We start from the raw sequence: 19,529 nt of genomic DNA on the forward strand, positions 1-19,529 counted from the left end.
AGTCCCAGGTCCAGAGCAACCAAATCTATTTTATTCTACAATGCATTCTTGCTGTCTCCAACAGCCGCCAGCTTCCAGGCCACAGTCCTGCTGTTAGCCTCCAGGCCACAGTCCAATGCATGATGGTCAGCGTTCCCAGATACCACTCAAGTCTGCCTCATTCCCACTGGGGAGCTCCGCCTCTTTGGTTTATTGAGCACTATGGTCGACAGTGCCTCTAGGCAAGATACCTTTCGTGCATTGTGTACCATGTTCGGAGCTCAAGGGCCACCAAACACTGAGTTTGCAGCCACATCTCGGACATATTTCCCCCCTACACCCTCAAAGCAGCCGACTCCTTGGTCCTCTGAAGGGGAGCACCCAGGCCACCACACCAACCGGTACCTGCAAGACAGCAACCCCTCCAGCCAGCTAGAAGCCCTAAATTTAGGTTGACCTGTCTCTATTAAGGAAAGGGCCCCTTGGGAACGTGCGAGCCATAGAACTACTGCAATAATTTTTCACGCATAGTCCGTGCACAGTTCGTTCCTCATAGGTCACGAGGAACAGACTATGCACGCAAAATTATTGCAGTAGTCCTACGGCTTGCACGTTCCGAAGAGGCCCTTTCCTTAATATAAGGGGGTCAACCTAAATTTAGGGCATCTAGAATTATTTGTAAGTCTTTCTCTTAATAGTTTTACACATTGCAGATAGACTTCGGGTTACTCAAGTGAGGCTTAGGATTTTTGCTTGTCTCTTGGTCCTAAAGAAACGCAAACTGATCCTTTAGTGACAAAATAGAAGTGAAACATGTTGACCATTGTTCTGGGTTAAAGGATTATTTTAATTTTTCCCCATTTTTTTCTCGTTTGGCAAGTGCGGGAACATTATTTTCTTTGGCATGCCCTCTGTATGCTTTTAACCTTGACATAGACCCTGTAGGGATTAAACACATATGATTTAGGGCTTTTAGTTCATTTTAACATACTATCTCCAGGCCTTCACTTCCCTCACATGTAGGTTTGAGTCAATTCCTACTACTGACAACAGCACTTATTAAAAGATCTCCGGCAAAGAGCCCCTGTGAGTGGCCTGCTGGGCATTGCGGCACCGGCCTGACGAGGAGCAGGCCCCATGATGAAGCATGACACCCATTGGGGTGTGTGAGGGCTCCTGCTACTAATTATAGAAGTGCCTATTTGACCTCTGTTAAGTGTCAGAGTACTTTTGATCCCCCTCACTTCGGAACAGTGTACTTTGTTGTTTTGTATTCGACTGTTGAGAAACTGTATACTGGACCAGTCAATTTTCCTAGTCCCTCTATTGTATGAAGTGTTGCATCTCTATCCACAAAGTTAAAGAGCCGGGCTTTAGTCAGCCGAGGGGGGACCCCAGGGGCACCTTGGCAGCAAAGGGTCTGTGTGCCCGATCCACCACAAAACAAGCTAACATTGAGTCCTGCAAGGCCCACTACCAGATCCATTCGGCTATGAAGGCAGTGGGTCGGGCCCCCTCAGTTCCCTCCAGGACCCTGACTATGTGGATATTGTTCCTGCAAGACTTGCACACAGTGTCTTCCGCTCTGGTCTCCAAGAGGCCCACCCGATGCAGAGAGGGCCATCAATTCAACCTGGAAGGACTCGGAGGTGTCCTCAATCTCAGTCAGCTGCCCCTCCGCCTCCGAGACTCTTTCCACTGTATTGTGGAGGAGCAGGGACTGGTCAGCACTGAGTTCCCCTATCTTACTCTTCAAGGAAGAGCGAGAGTCATGTACAGCTTGCAGTATTGATTCCATAGAGTCCGGATGGGCAGATCCCAATAGAGGGCTATCACTGCCACCCTGCGTCCTGTCTGCAGCAGGCTTAGTGAATTTATTAATCTTCCCCTGGACAGGGGTCACAGCTTTGTCCTTGCCCATGTCTCCCTGCCACCGCACCCAGTCTAATTGTGTACAACCACCGGGGCCCCACCAGCAGAGTCCATCACAGGGGTTGCTGTTCACGCAGGGGGCCCCAAGCCAAGGATCACCAATGCCACCACCAGGCTGACCAGATCCTCATTAGCATTCACAACCTCACGCCTCACTCACTAGGCTCCAGGGACCACCGCTGTCCAACGATCTCAAATCCAGACCACCTCCACACCACTGTCAGGTCACATCAATGGGCCACTGGGCTGCATACATTTCCTCCGAGGCCCGACCCAAGGCAGGATCCTCTATGGGGCCCACGTCCGGGCCTCCAGTGAGGTCCTAGTCCTGCCCAGCTCCAGAGGCTCTGTTTGGGACAGGCACCGTACAGCACTGGGTTTCTCAGGTCTTTTTTGCGTTCAAGGCCAACCTCCGAGTCTGCAGCCAACTGCTTAGGTGTAGGCACCAGGGTCTGCCAACAGCACCCAATCTGTGTGGGTTGACGCTCAGCCATGATCACAGCTGTTAGGGAGCCTCTGCTTCTCCTTGGACGCACCTCCCAGGGATGGATGCCACCTGTAGCTCCCCTAAACGCAGGAAACAGCCCCCTTGGCAGTGGCCCAGTCATGCTAGAGCCACAGCAGGCTCAATCTCTCCCAGGGTGATGATGTTGAAAGGGAGGAATTGCAGCAGTAGCAAGATGACCTGATGTTGATGGTTGTGTGCTCTAAACAGGTACACAACGCATGCTTCTGTGCCTTGAGTATTCTGTTTAGAGCATTCCAGCGGAGGCAATTTCAAGGAGCTGCAGCTGGGCCTCGTTGGACGGGGCGTGGACTGTTCCTGTGCAGAGCCTCCATCTACTGCAACTCTGGAAAACAACAAATGAGGTGAGTGGTTTTATCTCTCCTTGCTGTCGCTTCACTTTCCTTCCCTTTAACCCATTCCTCTCTTCCTTCTTCCATTTCCCAACATTCCTTGATCTGTTGCGTTCTCCTTTTCCTGCTGTTTCCTCTCCTGGGTCCTTCTGTATTAGTAGCATCAGACAAAACTCAGGCTGCTGAATTCTAATGGTTTAAATGTAATGCTTCAATTTTAAAGTGCCATACATTCAGTGAGTCTCCTGAGATGTGAATCCTAAGGTGGGCAAATAGATAATCAAGCCTCCCTGCCAGGGTGGCTGCTTGCCTGGAAAAATAGCAAATATGCACTACGAGTTAATCTGCAAATGTTAAGGGTAATCTACAAAATTAAAGGATGCTCGTGAGCCCCTATAATTGATCGAATTAAAGGTCTGTGATGGCAAAGATTTATTCTTTTTGAGTGGTGGTGCAAAGAGTTAACAATTGATCTGTGAAGGAACTGCTTTTAATTGCAATTGTTTGTATATAGCACTGTTTACTACTCCTGATGAGGTGTTGGAAGGACAGTTCTGTAAAAGAAACTGCATGAAGTACAGTCTTGGCATTACTAAAACCTATTTTTTGTAAGCACCATTTTATTTTAGAAAGTTTTGCGTATTTGGTAGCACTCTATTTTTTACTATGTGTTATGAAAGTTTAAAATCCAGATTTCCATATTCACACGGCTTTTAGTCACAGGCTGTGCCCTCATAGCTCTAAAAATACACAAGGCACTATTCTTCACTGGAGGAGCCAAGATTTAATTCTGTTGCTCTCTGGTTACACACAGACCTCTGCAGACTATACACTAATAGCCTATCGTAACGTATTATAGTGCACATTTAAGTTGCACGTTATTTTATCTTTGTAGGCACCTGTTGGTGAAACTTACAGAGTAGTTAGTTTTTTTAGCCTCACCTTTTGTACAACTGATATTCTGAACTTGCATGTTTAAAACTACTTTCATACCTGATAATGAAGAAAAATGTTTTTTTGTGAAATAAAATATTTGCCCCAGGTCACACAATTTAACTAGGGTAGCTGGGATTTACCAATATACTCTGGTTTCACTTTGTACAAATCACCCACTAAATAAGTATCTATTTTTCTTTCATTAAGGCTTTGTTTTTAACCTCTTTGTGCAGTTTTTATATAGCGCAAACTCGATTCTAAGTAATTAAGCGCTTTCATTAGCACCAATTACATTGCACATGGTCACATTCATTTTTTTAAAAGCACGAGATTAAGTGGCGGATTTAGAGTTTGTAGAGGGGGTCACTACGCCAAACAGGATGGATATCCCATCTGCCGTATTACGATCCCATTATAGGCTATGGAGATCGTAATACAGTGAATGGGATATCCGTCATGTTTGTGACGCAGTAACCCGTCACCCAAACTCTAAATTAGCCCTTAAGTGATTTGCCCAGATTCACAGCTCTGGCTGTAACACCACATCGTGGGTAGAGGGAGGGTGACAGGCTGAAGCTAGCATAAGAACACTATTTTTTGTCCATTTATCTCAGACATATTGCTGAAAACTGCACCAAAATACACCAATTTTCAAACCTTTCCTCAGGGAGAACCCCCGAAACCTCACCCTATAAACACTGACTTCACTCGCACAACAATTCATTCACTGGTTTTATGCCACACCACTTTCAAATTCCACCAGCCGCCACTGACAGAGACAGTAAGTCATGGAATCAAAGTACATCGAAAGAGGATCTAGGGGGGAGAGAGGATAGCGTGTGAGAGGTGGAAGGTGAGAGAAGGAAAGGAAATGTATTTGTGTTCTCTGTGCAATGTGCGATTCATCATGCTTACCTGGGTCTCCTGAGTTTAATTTATTTAGAAAGAGGTCCACAAAGAATGAGGAAGAAATCATAATTTGGCTGCTCCTTAGAGTGAGCCAGGCTGTTCAGTGTATCCAAAAACGCTCCCTCTCACATCGCTTCCAGCCCTCTAATACTAGTGTTCAGTCACAAGCAAACCACAGGCTGCAATGCCGGAAGTTGAGATACTCAAGAAAGAGGGTATTTTTTGGCTTCAGTGCTGGCGATAAAGTTGTAGTGGTGGGCGAGCCAACAAATTAACAGGGACAGCTGAACCAAGGGTTCACATGGATCTTAGAGCCTGTGCATGAGAAGAGCCTTGAAAATATTTGCTGTGCTTATGTAAAATATGGTAATGTCTCTTCAAAATTCAGTTATTTCTTTAACATGTGGAAGATTTAATATGAATAAGGCACATCATAGCACTGCACTAAGAAGTACTTATTAAAAGTAATATTTAATCAAAAAGAGGTGGTTCTGCTTTTCTCTCATCACCTTCCGGCCATAGAATAAATTGGTCCTAACTAGGACTGTCCTGCTTAGCTCCCCCTCCCCCACCTCCCACAGAGTTTGCTAGTCCTGTCAAGGACAGTTCTGCTTCACTCTTCTCCCCTTCCACAGACTTTATCAGCTAGACCTATGCCATTTATTTTTTTTAATCTTTTCTCCTTCCACAGTTTACTATTCCTAAAAAAGCCACGGTTGGCTTGCTTTTCTCCCTTTCTATAAAGTTTAGCAGCACTTTTATGTTCATATTTTCTATGATCTTTTCATTATATTCATGTAAAGGACTTAGGGCCAGATGTAGCAACTTTGCAAATTGCGACTTGCAATGTGCAAGTCCAAGCAACTCGGAAATTGCAACTCGCAATTTGCAATGAAGAACGGTGTCTCAGACACCGTCTGCGAGTCGCTATGGGGGTCGCAAAGACCCACATCATTAATATTAATGAGGTGGGTCGCAAATTGCGGCCCCATAGCGACTATGGGCACTCAGGGATATGGAGGCCTGCTGTAGTCAGCAGACCTCCATGTCCGTGACTGCTTTTAAATAAAGCGTTTTTTTTTTTTTAAGTGTAGCCCGTTTTCCTTAATGGAAAACGAGCTGCACTTTAAAAAAAAAACGAAACCTTTTGTTTTGGAATTTTTTCAGGGCAGGTAGTGGTCCTTTGGACCACTACCTGCCCTGAAAAAAAAATTTGGGGTCCAGTCACAAAGGGGAAGGGGTCCCCATCCCGTTTGCGAGTGGGTTACCATCCACTTCAAGTGGATGGTAACTGCAACTCCATTTGCGACCGCGTACGCGGTCGCAAATGGAGTTGCATACCACTCCGACTCGCAAATAGGAAGGGAACACCCCTTCCTATTTGCGACTCTGAAATGCATTTTGCGAGTCGGTCCCGACTCGCAAAATGCATTTCTGCATAGCAAACTCAGGTTTGCGACTCGCAAACGGCGATTTTCGCCGTTTGCGACTCGCAAACCGTTTGCTACATCTGGCCCTCAGAAACACAGTTTGCACTTGTATGTAAATTATTGTTTAACCACGAAAATGGTTAAAGTCGTGAGAGGTGTGATATTTCTGTACCCAGTCACCAAGTTATGGTACTTTCCTAAATCCCTCTTCCAGACTGTAATACATTTCTATGAAATACATACAAATTAACATAAGAGTTAGCAAAAACCATGGCATGTGAATTTTCTCTGCTAATCTCCTTTAATCAAATTTGTTTCTAGCACTTCCGTGGAGGAATGCTACTTAAGTGCCTAGAGGTGATTCAGTTCATTGAGAGCACTCTAGAAAATATACATTCCTATTTACTTTTTATGCTCTGAATTTATTGTGTTTTTCTGGAGCAGGGTGTAGGACATTGACACCGTGGCATAAGAAGTGGCTCGGTTTTGCATATGGCTGTGGAAAGTGCATGGAGGCAAGGCCAATAAATGCACATGGAGAAATAAAATTAGATTAATAATTGCCTCTCTCAGACTGAGCTTTAGAAGACCCTAACATCTACTAGATCACTTCCCTCCTCATCTACCAGGCCTAATTCCTCACTGCTGGAAACTATTTCTCAGTAAGTAACTGCAATTAAACAAGAAAGTTGAACCTCTTGATTAAAACATCTACTTATTGAATCATGTTGTGCTGCTGAGGAGTGTAAAAATGCCTTTGAAGCTGGTGTTAAACCTAGCAGGCACAAAAATTATGAAAGATGTGGGGGCCTGGATCCTATGTGTGATGACCAAGATAATCTTTAACCTCCAAATTGCAGGTATCCCAGAAGAAACTGAGTGAAAGTACGTGGGAGCACTAATCAGTTGTAATGCATAATTGATTAAAGAATGTTATCGGGGTTACCAGAGCTGAACCTGTCTAGGACACATAGAACTCCTCTATGTCCTATTAAATCAGGGAGTCAGAAAAGTATTAACGTTGATTTTTTTAGCATTTTTGCTGAAAGAAAAAACTGGTTGAAGCCAAAAAAATAGCTGGTTTGTGGCAGCCTGGGAGTATATGTTTTCAATTTTCTTTAAGTGAACACAAAGTACACAGTGCTGATGTAAACTTTTTGGTTTGGTACGCTATACCATTAAAATAATTACCTTAAAAGTGACTTTCACATGTTGATAAACTGAATCAAAAAGAACCACTTTGCATTAGTTTTCAAGTAAACCTTAATTGGAGTGAAAACAATTAATTTTAGAAGTTCACATATCATACTCTCTTCGATTGTGAGGGGCATATTTATTAAACTATCACGCAGTCCGGCAAGTCGCCATGCTGTGCTGCATGATAGGGAAAGGGCAGTAATGCCCCGTACTTAACAATCTATGGCGTATTTTTGGCTTTTCCCTACACTGGCGCACAATGTGCTACATAGTGCCAATGCAGGCACCCTTGCACCTTGGCTAAGGGTCTGGCTTGGCTCTTAGAGCCCTTCCATGAGCCAAGCCCTGAAAATTATTGCTATGTGAAACATACAACAAACATCACATACAATATGATAAAGTCTCTTCAAAATTCAAAAAAAGTATATTTCATTAACACATAGAAGCTTTACCATTAATATGTCACAATAAAGCGTGGTACCGAGAAGTACTTTTTAAAAGTGATTGTTTTTAAAAATGAGCTTAGACTCATTCCTGCCCCGTCCTCACACTGGTGACAGTGCAATTAGTAAACCAACAGGCAAGAGAGTTGTCACGTGGACCCTGTAGGTGGCCCTGATTATTACAGAGCAATATTAGTCTATTAAATCAAACACAATATGTTTTTGAATACTTGATTTTTGATTTATATATTTGAACAAGCTTCCATTCACAAATATGAAGAAAAACAAGTTTTGGTAAAATAAAATATTTGCCCAAGATCACACAATTTAAGTGGGGAAGCTGCAATTTATCCAGGTTTTATATTATCACTTTGTATAAATGAGCCTCTACATGGCTATTTATTTGTCTCTCCTTTTTATGTTAATGCCTTGTTTTTACCTCTTTATCCAGTTTTCTGAAGTTTTTATATTGTGCAAATTCGACCTGGAAGTATTGAAGTTACACATGATTACCAGTTACATTACACAAGGTCACATTCATTTATTTCAGGCTCTGGAGATTTGCCCAGAATCACAAGATGTTGAGCCAACACCGAGACTCAAACCTAGATTGTTTAGTTACAGAGTTGGAAGCTCTTGCTGTAACCACATTCTAGGTAGTTTGAGTATGACAGGCAGAAGGTACATGAAAGCTTGGATCATTATGGTCTCGAAGTTCCAACAGGACCTCAAGCTGAGCCAGAGCCAGGCTCCAGCCCAGATCAAGCTTTCAATGTGTCCCCATCTCTAGTTGGGATAGTGGGGACCGAAGTTTACCTGCCAAGGATGCAGCAGGTACATTGACACCAGGGCCCAAGGCTGTGAAGGGCCTTCTTTACCTCAGTTATGGTCCAAGTGGAGGTTCTGAGAGTGTTTATGTATTTTAGATTGTGTAAGATGCATGCAGTAATATACTGTAGGATGGGGCATGCATTATTCTATTCAGATAGCAGCAGTGCATGCCTCATTGGATGAGCAGCCTTCAGGGCGAGGGAATCATAAATTTCCCCCAGGAATTATTGTGGAATTACAATATCTACTAGTGCATACGCTTGATTCACAAAGGTTACTTGTGTGTACGTTTACTATTTTTTGGGTATTCACGAACTACAAGTTTATTTTTACTAGTAGTAATTTTATGACTTTGGAGATGCCGCAGTTGGATGGAGAGCTCCGCACATGAACATAAAAGCTAGGACAGGCCTAACGTTTTATGTGCAGAGTCTCTGCCACTAGTGCAGAGTCTCCACAGTTGTAAAGTTACTGTTCATAAAAATTAAACACAGTTTATGAATGCCAAAAAAGCTAGTAAACATTTTTACACAAAAGTTTAGGTTTACCTTTTGTGAATCAGTTGTTAAGAGTGTCTGTCTGTTTTGTACAAGATGCTGAGGTAAAGTAAATACCAGTGTAATCTCAAATAAAATATTGTGTTGGGCTGAATTTGTTCTCACCAGTATGACAGAGTTAGAAATGGGAGTATTTTGTATTCTGATATCTTGTTACAATAGATGGGACTGTCCCGGGTTGTAGTCAGTGACACTGAATTTATGCAATTTTATGGCTGTAGTGTTTACTGCAAAATTATGGATTTGCCAGATAATCTGCAGATTTAAAAGATATGTTTTTAGCTCAAAAGGATCAAAAGTTTAAAAAAATGGTGCAATACATGCACAGTTAAGGACTCTTTGCAACGGTTGACTGTTCACCTTTCAGTTGCATACTCCTATACTTGCATGTTAAACTTGTACTAATGAGGTGCAATTTAGGGGAAGACAGTCAATCAACACATGGAAATTCATCACTCACACTCATCCCACCAACAACCTAGACTACAAGAACACCCCCTACGCCGGGATAAACAAGCATCTCATCGGGCGGATGGAGATCTTGCCAGCCAGAATTACTCCCATCCTCCCACGACACTCACACATCTCTCACCTCAAGGAGCTACACTGGCTACCCAATACTCAAATGAGCACATTTAAAACTCCTCATCCAAACTTTCAAGACACTTTGGCCCAGAATACCTCAACAATGCCATCTACTTGCACAAACCTTCCAGACACCTCAGCTCAGCAAGACTCCTATTTGCAGACATCCCACATATACTGAAAAGTAGATGCGGTGGTTGAGTATTCTCCTACATCGCTCCTAAAGCATGAAATGATGTGCCGTTACACATCTGAGCTTCCTCCTCATTTCTTGAATTCCACAAGAAACTGAAGACCTGGCTTTTTGAGTAACCACATTAGGCCCTTGGCTTGGCTGATCTCACACCTGCTCAGCATTACAATACCCTGCTGGGTGAGAGTGCGCTTTACAAACCAACATTAAAATGACATGACATGACCCAAGACAATCAAGTGCACTTTATGGAGCATTCAGTTTAGACTGGTACAAAACCTAACCATGCACAAGTATTCTGTTAGTCTATATGATTACTTTTGTTTCCCATGTTGTGTGCATGTTTGCTTCTTTGCCCACATCCATAATATGGATGGGTTAAGAGGCTAAAGGATTCCCCGTTTGTGTGGGGTCATGCCCATGCAAATGAGGGAATGTCATCTGAAAAGAACACTGGCTATACATGGGTCATTATCATAGAAGGGGCTGCACAAGCATCTGTGGGTACCCTTCTGTAACTGGGGTACTCTGTGTAAAACGGTCCAACAAGGTTACCTGATTGACTGCAATTACTGTTTTTACACTTGTTGGCATTGAAAACTGCTCTTTGTTGTCAACAATACTACTTTCTTTTTTCCAAATGTGTTGCTGTTTTTAAAACGTTTTTATCAATTAAAGTACACTGCACAAAAAGGATGTGAAAATAAACAACGTCAAAGTTCACTGTAGGCAAAGAAATAGGGGATGTGCAAACTGCAAGGAGTAAGTATCCACTCTTCCTAGTGCAACATGTTAAGGCTTAAATGTGGAGCTCCCTAACCTTGAACTACTGTTACAATCTGCTTGGAACCGGGGTGCTTGTGTTGAAACCTGGCCTGGCCTGCTGGAAATTATAATGGATGCGGCTGCTGAGTATAGACATCAGCTCAAACTCTCAAATAACTCTCTAGGTGCACTCTATGCCCGTTTGGAAGAAGATATGATTAAGGAGGTACAACCTGATTGATGGAGGCTTGTAGGCTACCTCCAGAATTGACAATAATTGGGCCCACATTAGCCCATCCGAACGTACCCCTGGCTCATCCAGATGAAAATTCCTGGATCCTGCCCTGAATAAGCAACTAAACGATGATCTGTTAAACTTTGCGACGGTCGCTCCACTGCACGCAAAAATGTTGCAACGCTTTTAGTAACTTTTGATCTGCTGGAGGAAGAAACTTTTCTTTAATTAAGATCTAGAGATTAAGCAGCAGATGATGGATAATACAGCAAAAACGGGAAACTATAATTATGAGAAAAAAACGGCGGCCACAGAATCGCGTAATACCAGTGGCCCTGCTCAGCAGGCACTGCAGGGCCGCTCACGTGAAGCCTGCAGCACGCACAGTGCGTACAATCCCACTCCCACCTTAGTCGGCTCTGAGGTTCATGACTGTCAGGTACTCCGTGTGTACAGAGAAATGCACTAAGCCCCGGTACTCACCGGAAGCGCTGGGGTTCTTTAGCAGGTTCCGTGACGCCATCTCGCTGGTCTTGATCTCGTGGAGAATTGGGGGGAATGTTGTCCGATTTATGTATTAAGAGCCTGAAGTGATTAGATTTTAACCCCTGTAATTATTTCCCATGCACGTGGTTGTTGCTAGTGCAGGTTTTGCTCGCTAAGCAATGTGTGTGTACGGTTTATGCAGTATGAATCAGTTCCAGCAACAGTTCTTGCAAAATTCCTACACTTTGCTCCTGTTTGCCGTGGCACAGCAGAACCAGGAAGGCTCCTTCTTAATCATTGCTTCTCCTTACAGAGATCACGCGCCCTCTCGTGGTCAAAACCGGCCTCTCCGATAGGAGCTGGGCTGATTCCGAGAATAGGGCCTGAAAGTTGAGACGTTTCCGGTGAGCCCTTCTTCCTGTTTTTCTCAACCAGGCGGTCTTGTGATTGTTTCAGCCTCGTAAGCTAAGCATCAAACGCTCTGTAGCTACGGAGCTCCCCGCTAGGTGCATCAACCAGGTGACCGCTGATTGACTAAGTTTAACGATGAAAAGTCCTCATTTTGTTAAGGACACGGAGGCGCCTGGCGAGCAATAGGAGGAGGCACACGAGGCTGCATCTGCAGGTAATGCTAATTCATGTACACTGGAGAACCGCGGCCGTTCAAGTCCTGAAGAGACCTCAGTTGTGTCTACCAGCCAAACCGGAGAGGAAGCATCCTCCTTGCCAAGGCCGAACTGAGAGGGAGACAATAAGCATAAACACCCAAATAAAAGTGCTCCCCCCCTTAGCAAATCAGACACCTAAACAAGTGCTGAACATTTGAAAGTCGGGACTGTTTTGAACGTGTCAAGACACGCTGAATAGGTGTTTTGCAAGGCATGGGAGACTGCATGCAGCCATGAAGAAGACGATATATACTTTATTCAGCTAATTAAAGCCTTAAAAGCCACATGTAACCACACAATATTCAATTATAAAAGCAAATATAAAGTTCCTGTAAAAAGTGTTCATCAGAAGTAATAACACAATTTATAAAAGAATGAAATGTGATCCGGTTTAATCTGTAAAACATTCATTTTAGCCCTTGTCACATAAAACATTTTAACCTCCAAGCTATTTCCAAATTCTAAGAACTTACGACAAGAATCAAACATTTTCTAGCTTACGCAACAAGAATGTTCAATTCTATTAAGGATACGGAGGCGAGGATTATGCTTATCTCTATCTTTACTGCAACACACAGCAGCCAATAGAAACAATGAAAAACAGAAACTACATTTCCCAAAAACACAAGCCTGGTAATGACCCTCCAATCAGGCTCCATTATCTTTTATATAGCACAAAGCACGCAAAGTCCGTCCTCTTTCTTTGCACGTCCATGGCAAGAGAACTTGAAACAAACACATCTTCGTAAGACTGAGTCCTAGAACAACATCTTCCTGAATCAGGAACTTGGAAGAACCTGCACAACAGTGCAGAAACAAATCAACCTTCTCCGACGCTTAGAAGACTGTTCCAACATCCAACCAGTTGGTTTCTGTAGGAAGTTGGCTCTGTATGTGCTATTTCAAAGTAAGGAATAGCATGCACAGAGTCCAAGGGTTCCCCTTAGAGGTAAAATAGTGGTAAAAATAGATAATACTAATGCTCTATTTTGTGGTAGTGTGGTCGAGCAGTAGGCTTATCCAAGGAGTAGTGTTAAGCATTTGTTGTACATACACATAGACAATAAATGAGGTACACACACTCAGAGACAAATCCAGCCAATAGGTTTTTATATAGAAAAATATCTTTTCTTAGTTTATTTTATAAGAACCACAGGTTCAAATTCTACATGTAATATCTCATTCGAAAGGTATTGCAGGTAAGTACTTTAGGAACTTCAAATCATCAAAATTGCATGTATACTTTTCAAGTTATTGACAAATAGCTGTTTTAAAAGTGGACACAGTGCAATTTTCACAGTTCCTAGGGGAGGTAAGTATTTGTTAGGTTAACCAGGTAAGTAAGGCACTTACAGGGCTTAGTTCTTGGTCCAAGGTAGCCCACCGTTGGGGGTTCAGAGCAACCCCAAAGTCACCACACCAGCAGCTCAGGGCCGGTCAGGTGCAGAGTTCAAAGTGGTGCCCAAAACGCATAGGCTAGAATGGAGAGAAGGGGGTGCCCCGGTTCCGGTCTGCTTGCAGGTAAGTACCCGCGTCTTCGGAGGGCAGACCAGGGGGGTTTTGTAGGGCACCGGGGGGGACACAAGTCCACACAGAAATTTCACCCTCAGCAGCGCGGGGGCGGCCGGGTGCAGTGTAGGAACAGGCGTCGGGTTCGCAATGTTAGTCTATGAGAGACCTCGGGATCTCTTCAGCGCTGCAGGCAGGCAAGGGGGGGATTCCTCGGGGAAACCTCCACTTGGGCAAGGGAGAGGGACTCCTGGGGGTCACTTCTCCAGTGAAAGTCCGGTCCTTCAGGTCCTGGGGGCTGCGGGTGCAGGGTCTCTCCCAGGCGTCGGGACTTTAGGTTCAAAGAGTCGCGGTCAGGGGAAGCCTCGGGATTCCCTCTGCAGGCGGCGCTGTGGGGGCTCAGGGGGGACAGGTTTTGGTACTCACAGTATCAGAGTAGTCCTGGGGTCCCTCCTGAGGTGTCGGATCTCCACCAGCCGAGTCGGGGTCGCCGGGTGCAGTGTTGCAAGTCTCACGCTTCTTGCGGGGAGCTTGCAGGGTTCTTTAAAGCTGCTGGAAGCAAAGTTGCAGCTTTTCTTGGAGCAGGTCCGCTGTCCTCGGGAGTTTCTTGTCTTTTCGAAGCAGGGGCAGTCCTCAGAGGATGTCGAGGTCGCTGGTCCCTTTGGAAGGCGTCGCTGGAGCAGGATCTTTGGAAGGCAGGAGACAGGCCGGTGAGTTTCTGGAGCCAAGGCAGTTGTCGTCTTCTGGTCTTCCGCTGCAGGGGTTTTTCAGCTAGGCAGTCCTTCTTCTTGTAGTTGCAGGAATCTAATTTTCTAGGGTTCAGGGTAGCCCTTAAATACTAAATTTAAGGGCAGGTTTAGGTCTGGGGGGTTAGTAGCCAATGGCTACTAGCCCTGAGGGTGGGTACACCCTCTTTGTGCCTCCTCCCAAGGGGAGGGGGTCACAATCCTAACCCTATTGGGGGAATCCTCCATCTGCAAGATGGAGGATTTCTAAAAGTTAGAGTCACTTCAGCTCAGGACACCTTAGGGGCTGTCCTGACTGGCCAGTGACTCCTCCTTGTTTTTCTCATTATCTTCTCCGGCCTTGCCGCCAAAAGTGGGGGCCTGGCCGGAGGGGGCGGGCAACTCCACTAGCTGGAGTGTCCTGCTGGGTTGGCACAAAGGAGGTGAGCCTTTGAGGCTCACCGCCAGGTGTGACAATTCCTGCCTGGGGGAGGTGTTAGCATCTCCACCCAGTGCAGGCTTTGTTACTGGCCTCAGAGTGACAAAGGCACTCTCCCCATGGGGCCAGCAACATGTCTCGGTTTGTGGCAGGCTGCTAGAACTAGTCAGCCTACACAGACAGTCGGTTAAGTTTCAGGGGGCACCTCTAAGGTGCCCTCTGTGGTGTATTTTACAATAAAATGTACACTGGCATCAGTGTGCATTTATTGTGCTGAGAAGTTTGATACCAAACTTCCCAGTTTTCAGTGTAGCCATTATGGTGCTGTGGAGTTCGTGCTTGACAGACTCCCAGACCATATACTCTTATGGCTACCCTGCACTTACAATGTCTAAGGTTTTGTTTAGACACTGTAGGGGTACCATGCTCATGCACTGGTACCCTCACCTATGGTATAGTGCACCCTGCCTTAGGGCTGTAAGGCCTGCTAGAGGGGTGGCTTACCTATACTGCATAGGCAGTGAGAGGCTGGCATGGCACCCTGAGGGGAGTGCCATGTCAACTTACTCGTTTTGTCCTCACTAGCACACACAAGCTGGCAAGCAGTGTGTCTGTGCTGAGTGAGAGGTCTCCAGGGTGGCATAAGACATGCTGCAGCCCTTAGAGACCTTCCTTGGCATCAGGGCCCTTGGTACTAGAAGTACCAGTTACAAGGGACTTATCTGGATGCCAGGGTCTGCCAATTGTGGATACAAAAGTACAGGTTAGGGAAAGAACACTGGTGCTGGGGCCTGGTTAGCAGGCCTCAGCACACTTTCAATTGTAAACATAGCATCAGCAAAGGCAAAAAGTCAGGGGGCAACCATGCCAAGGAGGCATTTCCTTACAGTTTCCCTCTACAAAGAAGAAGAATAAAGCGGTAACATCTTCTCGTATCATACCATATAATCAGTACAGGGTGGGACAACATACATTTTGAATTTATATAAAGGTAATGAATATGCTAATAATCAAATACTCCCGGGCGGGATAATCCTCGCCTTTGTGTCCTTAACAGAATTGAAAATTCTTGTCGCGTAAGCTAGAAAAGTTTTGATTCTATGTCAGGACCAGAGGCTTCGGATTATGCTAGTTTAAAGCTGAGCGATCACTCTAGAAGCAACATCAACAATTGGCTTATGATAGAACAATTTAAACGTAGAGTCTGATGACCAGTCAGCTGCTGTCATTATATCTTCCAATCTGGATCCTGAATTGAAAGCTTTAGAAGCCATAGCTGCACGAACAGAATGAGCTCCAAATATGGAGACATCTATCCCTGCTTCTTGCAACAAACATCTGACCCATCTCGAGAGAATGGCTGAGGAAACTGGGCCAGAGGGTTTCTGCAAGGAAATTAACAATTGCCTATTTACATCTCTGCGCAATTCTCTAGTAACATCTTCATAGACTTTTAGACAATTTACCACACATGGGGGGTCATTACGACCCCGGCGGAAGGCGGGGAACCGGCTGTAAGACCGCCAACAGGCTGGCGGTCTCCCTTCATGGAATTATGACCATGGCGGTTACCGCCATGGTCATCTGCCGGTTCTCCGTTCCGCCCGCCAGGGCGGACCCGACGGCCGTCACTAGACCGCCGGCGGTATTTGGACCCAGCTTACCGCCGTGGATTTCCAGCGGTTTGAACCACCATGAAATCCATGGCGGTAAGCACTATCAGTGCCAGGGAATCCCTATCCTGGCACTGATAGGGGTCTCCCCCACCCCCACCCGACTCCCTCCCCTACATCACTTCACCCGTACCCACACGACACGCATGCAGGCACCACCTACATACTTACACGCACACGCACCGACATAGATGCAAACATCCACACACACAGTCAGGCATGCACACCCACATTCAAACATACTGTACATGCACGCAACCATACAGACATACCCACAGACATACATGCACTCATTCCCATACACACAACACCCCCGCAAGCATACACGCACTCACCCCCCTTCACATACACACACGCACACCCCCATGCACACACACAACACCCAACACCCCCCCCCCACCCCACCCCCTCCCCTCACGGATGATCGACTTACCTGGTCCGATGATCCTCCGGGAGGGGAAGAGATCCATGGGGGCAGCTCCCCCGACACCACACCGCCAACAGAACACCGCCACGGCGAATCACAGGACATGATTCGCTGGGCGGTGTTCTGTTGGCGTGGCGGTGGAGCAACCTCCACTTCCCCGCCTCCCGCCAGTATGGCTGTTGGTGGCTCTCCGTCCGAAAAAGGACGGAGAGCTGCCAATGGTCATAATAGGCAGAGCGGAAAACCGCCACCACTGGCGGTACTCCGCACGGCGGTCTTTCAAAAAGACCGCTGAGGTCAAAATGACCCCCATAGTTTGGAATTATCACTGAAAGCTGGATAGCTAATACATTTAGAATTTGATTTTGTACGTTTAGAGATGCAAAAAGATACACCCTTAGGAGTAAAAACTCTACCTGTAGTGTCCAAGGCTTTGACATCCGAAACTCTTCTTCATGAAATTAAACAAAGCAGCATAGTTAATTTTGCAGACAACTGTTTTCTTGAAAGACCTTCATTGGCCAGCCAAGCCACCAAGGATCGTAATATAACGTTGACATCCCAAAGAGATGAATATTTTGGGACTGGAGGACGGAGCATACGAACGCCGTGCAATAACTTACAAATTAATGGGTGTTCACCCAGAGGCTTACCCTCAATGTGAGGATGTTTAGTCGAAATGGCGGCTCTAAAATTATTCACTGTCTTGTATGCTAGTCTTTGCGCCGCAACATGAGACAAAACAATTGCTATCATTTGCACTGAGGCCCCCAAGGGATCCACACTCTTTTGACTGCACCAATCCAACCATCTCCTCCAAGCGGAGGCATATCTTTTATGCGTACTAGGTGCCAAGGATTGGGAAAGGAAGAATCTAGTGTCTTCTGAAATTTCAGGACCTTGAGAGTGTCCCCCGATATCCTCCAGGCCATGAGTATTAACTGTTCCTCCAGAATCAGATGGTGTGGATTCCCCACGGGATCCATTAATAGGTCCGATGAAGGGAGGATTTGAATTGGGCAGCACAACATAAGGTCAGCGCCACTGGAAAACAAGACTGTGCCTTCCAACACGGGGTTACCAAAACCAATTCCGCTCTCTGATGAATTACTTGCGAGAGAACTCGATGGATCATGGAAAATGGGGGAACTGCGAAGTGCACATCCCCGTCCAGTCTTGGAGAAAGGCATCCGTGCTGAGGGCATTGGGATCCGGTCTCCAACTGAAGAAGAGCGGGAGATGAGTATTCAGTCGGGAGGCAAACAGATCTATCTTGCACGGGCCCCAGAGATGATTCAAAAATTTAAATACCCTGGGGTGGAGATGCCAATAGCTGGTATCTCTCGGAAGCCTGGAATTCCAGTCCGCTACTATATTCACCTTCCCCGGAATATATTCAGCTGATACAGAAATCTGATGTGCTAGACAAAAATGCCAGAAGTCCTTGGCAATCTCTGCCAACACCCTGGACCGGGTTCCCCCCAATTTGTTGATGTATCGAACTGCTGAAATATTGTCCATTTTCAGGAGAATACAGGATTTCGATTTGGTGGGGGACAACGTCTTCACTGCAAACAAACCGGCCAGAAGTTCTAAGCAATTGATATGCATCTGAAGTTCCTCCGGGGATCAACGACCCCCCCCGTCTCCATCTGGCCACACCTGGTACCCCAGCCCCATCTGCTGGCATCTGATTCTATGACCACTTCCAGAACCGAGGTGAAAATCGCCCTGCCATTCCAAGCGTCCAAATGATTCAGCCACCATTGAAGCTCTGTCCGGGCTTCGTGAAACAGGACAATCAATTCGGAATACGCCAGACCTTTGCGAAGGTGAAGGTTCTTCAACCTTTGAAGAGCACAATAGTGCAGGGGTCCCGGAAAAATGGCTTGAATAGATGATGCTAGGTGGCCCACCAGACGGGCAAGTACCCTTAAGGAAATCAAATGTGCAGACAAAGCTTTCCTCAACTCTTTCTCTATAGCATGGATACTCAAAGTACGGCCCAGGTGCCGCATGCGGCCCAGTTGACCTTTACATGCGGCCCCCTGGACAACAGAAGTACAGGGTTGCTCTTCACTCAATCGTAAATAAAGAGGCAATTCTTTATTTCAAGGTGAACTGGTGATAAGGAAAGAAAGTAACCAGGGAGTCCTGAGCTTCACTTTAGAAGCAAGTTCATTTTAAAGACATCTTGCAGCAAAAGTGTACAAATATACCATTCACTTGAAAAAAAGTGTATTAAGCTAACACGCAGTCCATTTCACCTAAGTAGAAGTTATTGTATCAGTGCAATGAGAAGTATTAATTTAAATGTGATAGTTTTCAAACAAGAATTTAGAAACATTAATTTTCACTTCTACCCTGACAAATATGCCAGTAGTAAATTAAACAAGCAAGCCAGATGTTAAGTGCACTTTTTGAGTGGCCTGGGTTCATATTATAGATGAACAACATTATAGTTTATTAAATCAAACACAGAAGCAGATTTGTAAAGTGCAGACCCTGAGCCTAAAATTAAGCAATTGCCTAGGATCACACAATTTGGAAAACTAGGGAAACTAAGATTAATCCCAGGTTTTCTAGTTTCATATTGTCCAATTCAGCCACTAGATGTATACCCTTCGCTTCACCTACCAATTCTTAACCGCCAGTCCTCCCAACCCCCTCGCCTGACCGCCATTCCGCTGGCATTGATGCAGCCCTCGGTCACATCACAGACCAAACTTTTTGGCCCGTGGGAAAATGTTTG

At 45.4% G+C, this 19,529-nt stretch overlaps 1 protein-coding gene across 1 annotated transcript in view; it reads right to left on the reverse strand.

The window, feature by feature from the left end:
- Positions 1-11,668, reverse strand: part of LOC138259287 (F-box only protein 27-like) — a 65,709-nt gene extending 54,041 nt beyond the window's left edge. The window contains exon 1 of the mRNA XM_069206906.1: positions 11,334-11,668. Coding sequence (XP_069063007.1) covers positions 11,334-11,373 — 40 coding nt within the window. The 5' untranslated portion in view covers positions 11,374-11,668. The remainder of the gene's footprint in view (positions 1-11,333) is intronic.
- Between the last annotated feature and the right edge of the window lie 7,861 nt (positions 11,669-19,529).

This window comes from Pleurodeles waltl, chromosome 9 (assembly GCF_031143425.1).
Source record: "Pleurodeles waltl isolate 20211129_DDA chromosome 9, aPleWal1.hap1.20221129, whole genome shotgun sequence".
Lineage (NCBI taxonomy): Eukaryota > Metazoa > Chordata > Amphibia > Caudata > Salamandridae > Pleurodeles > Pleurodeles waltl.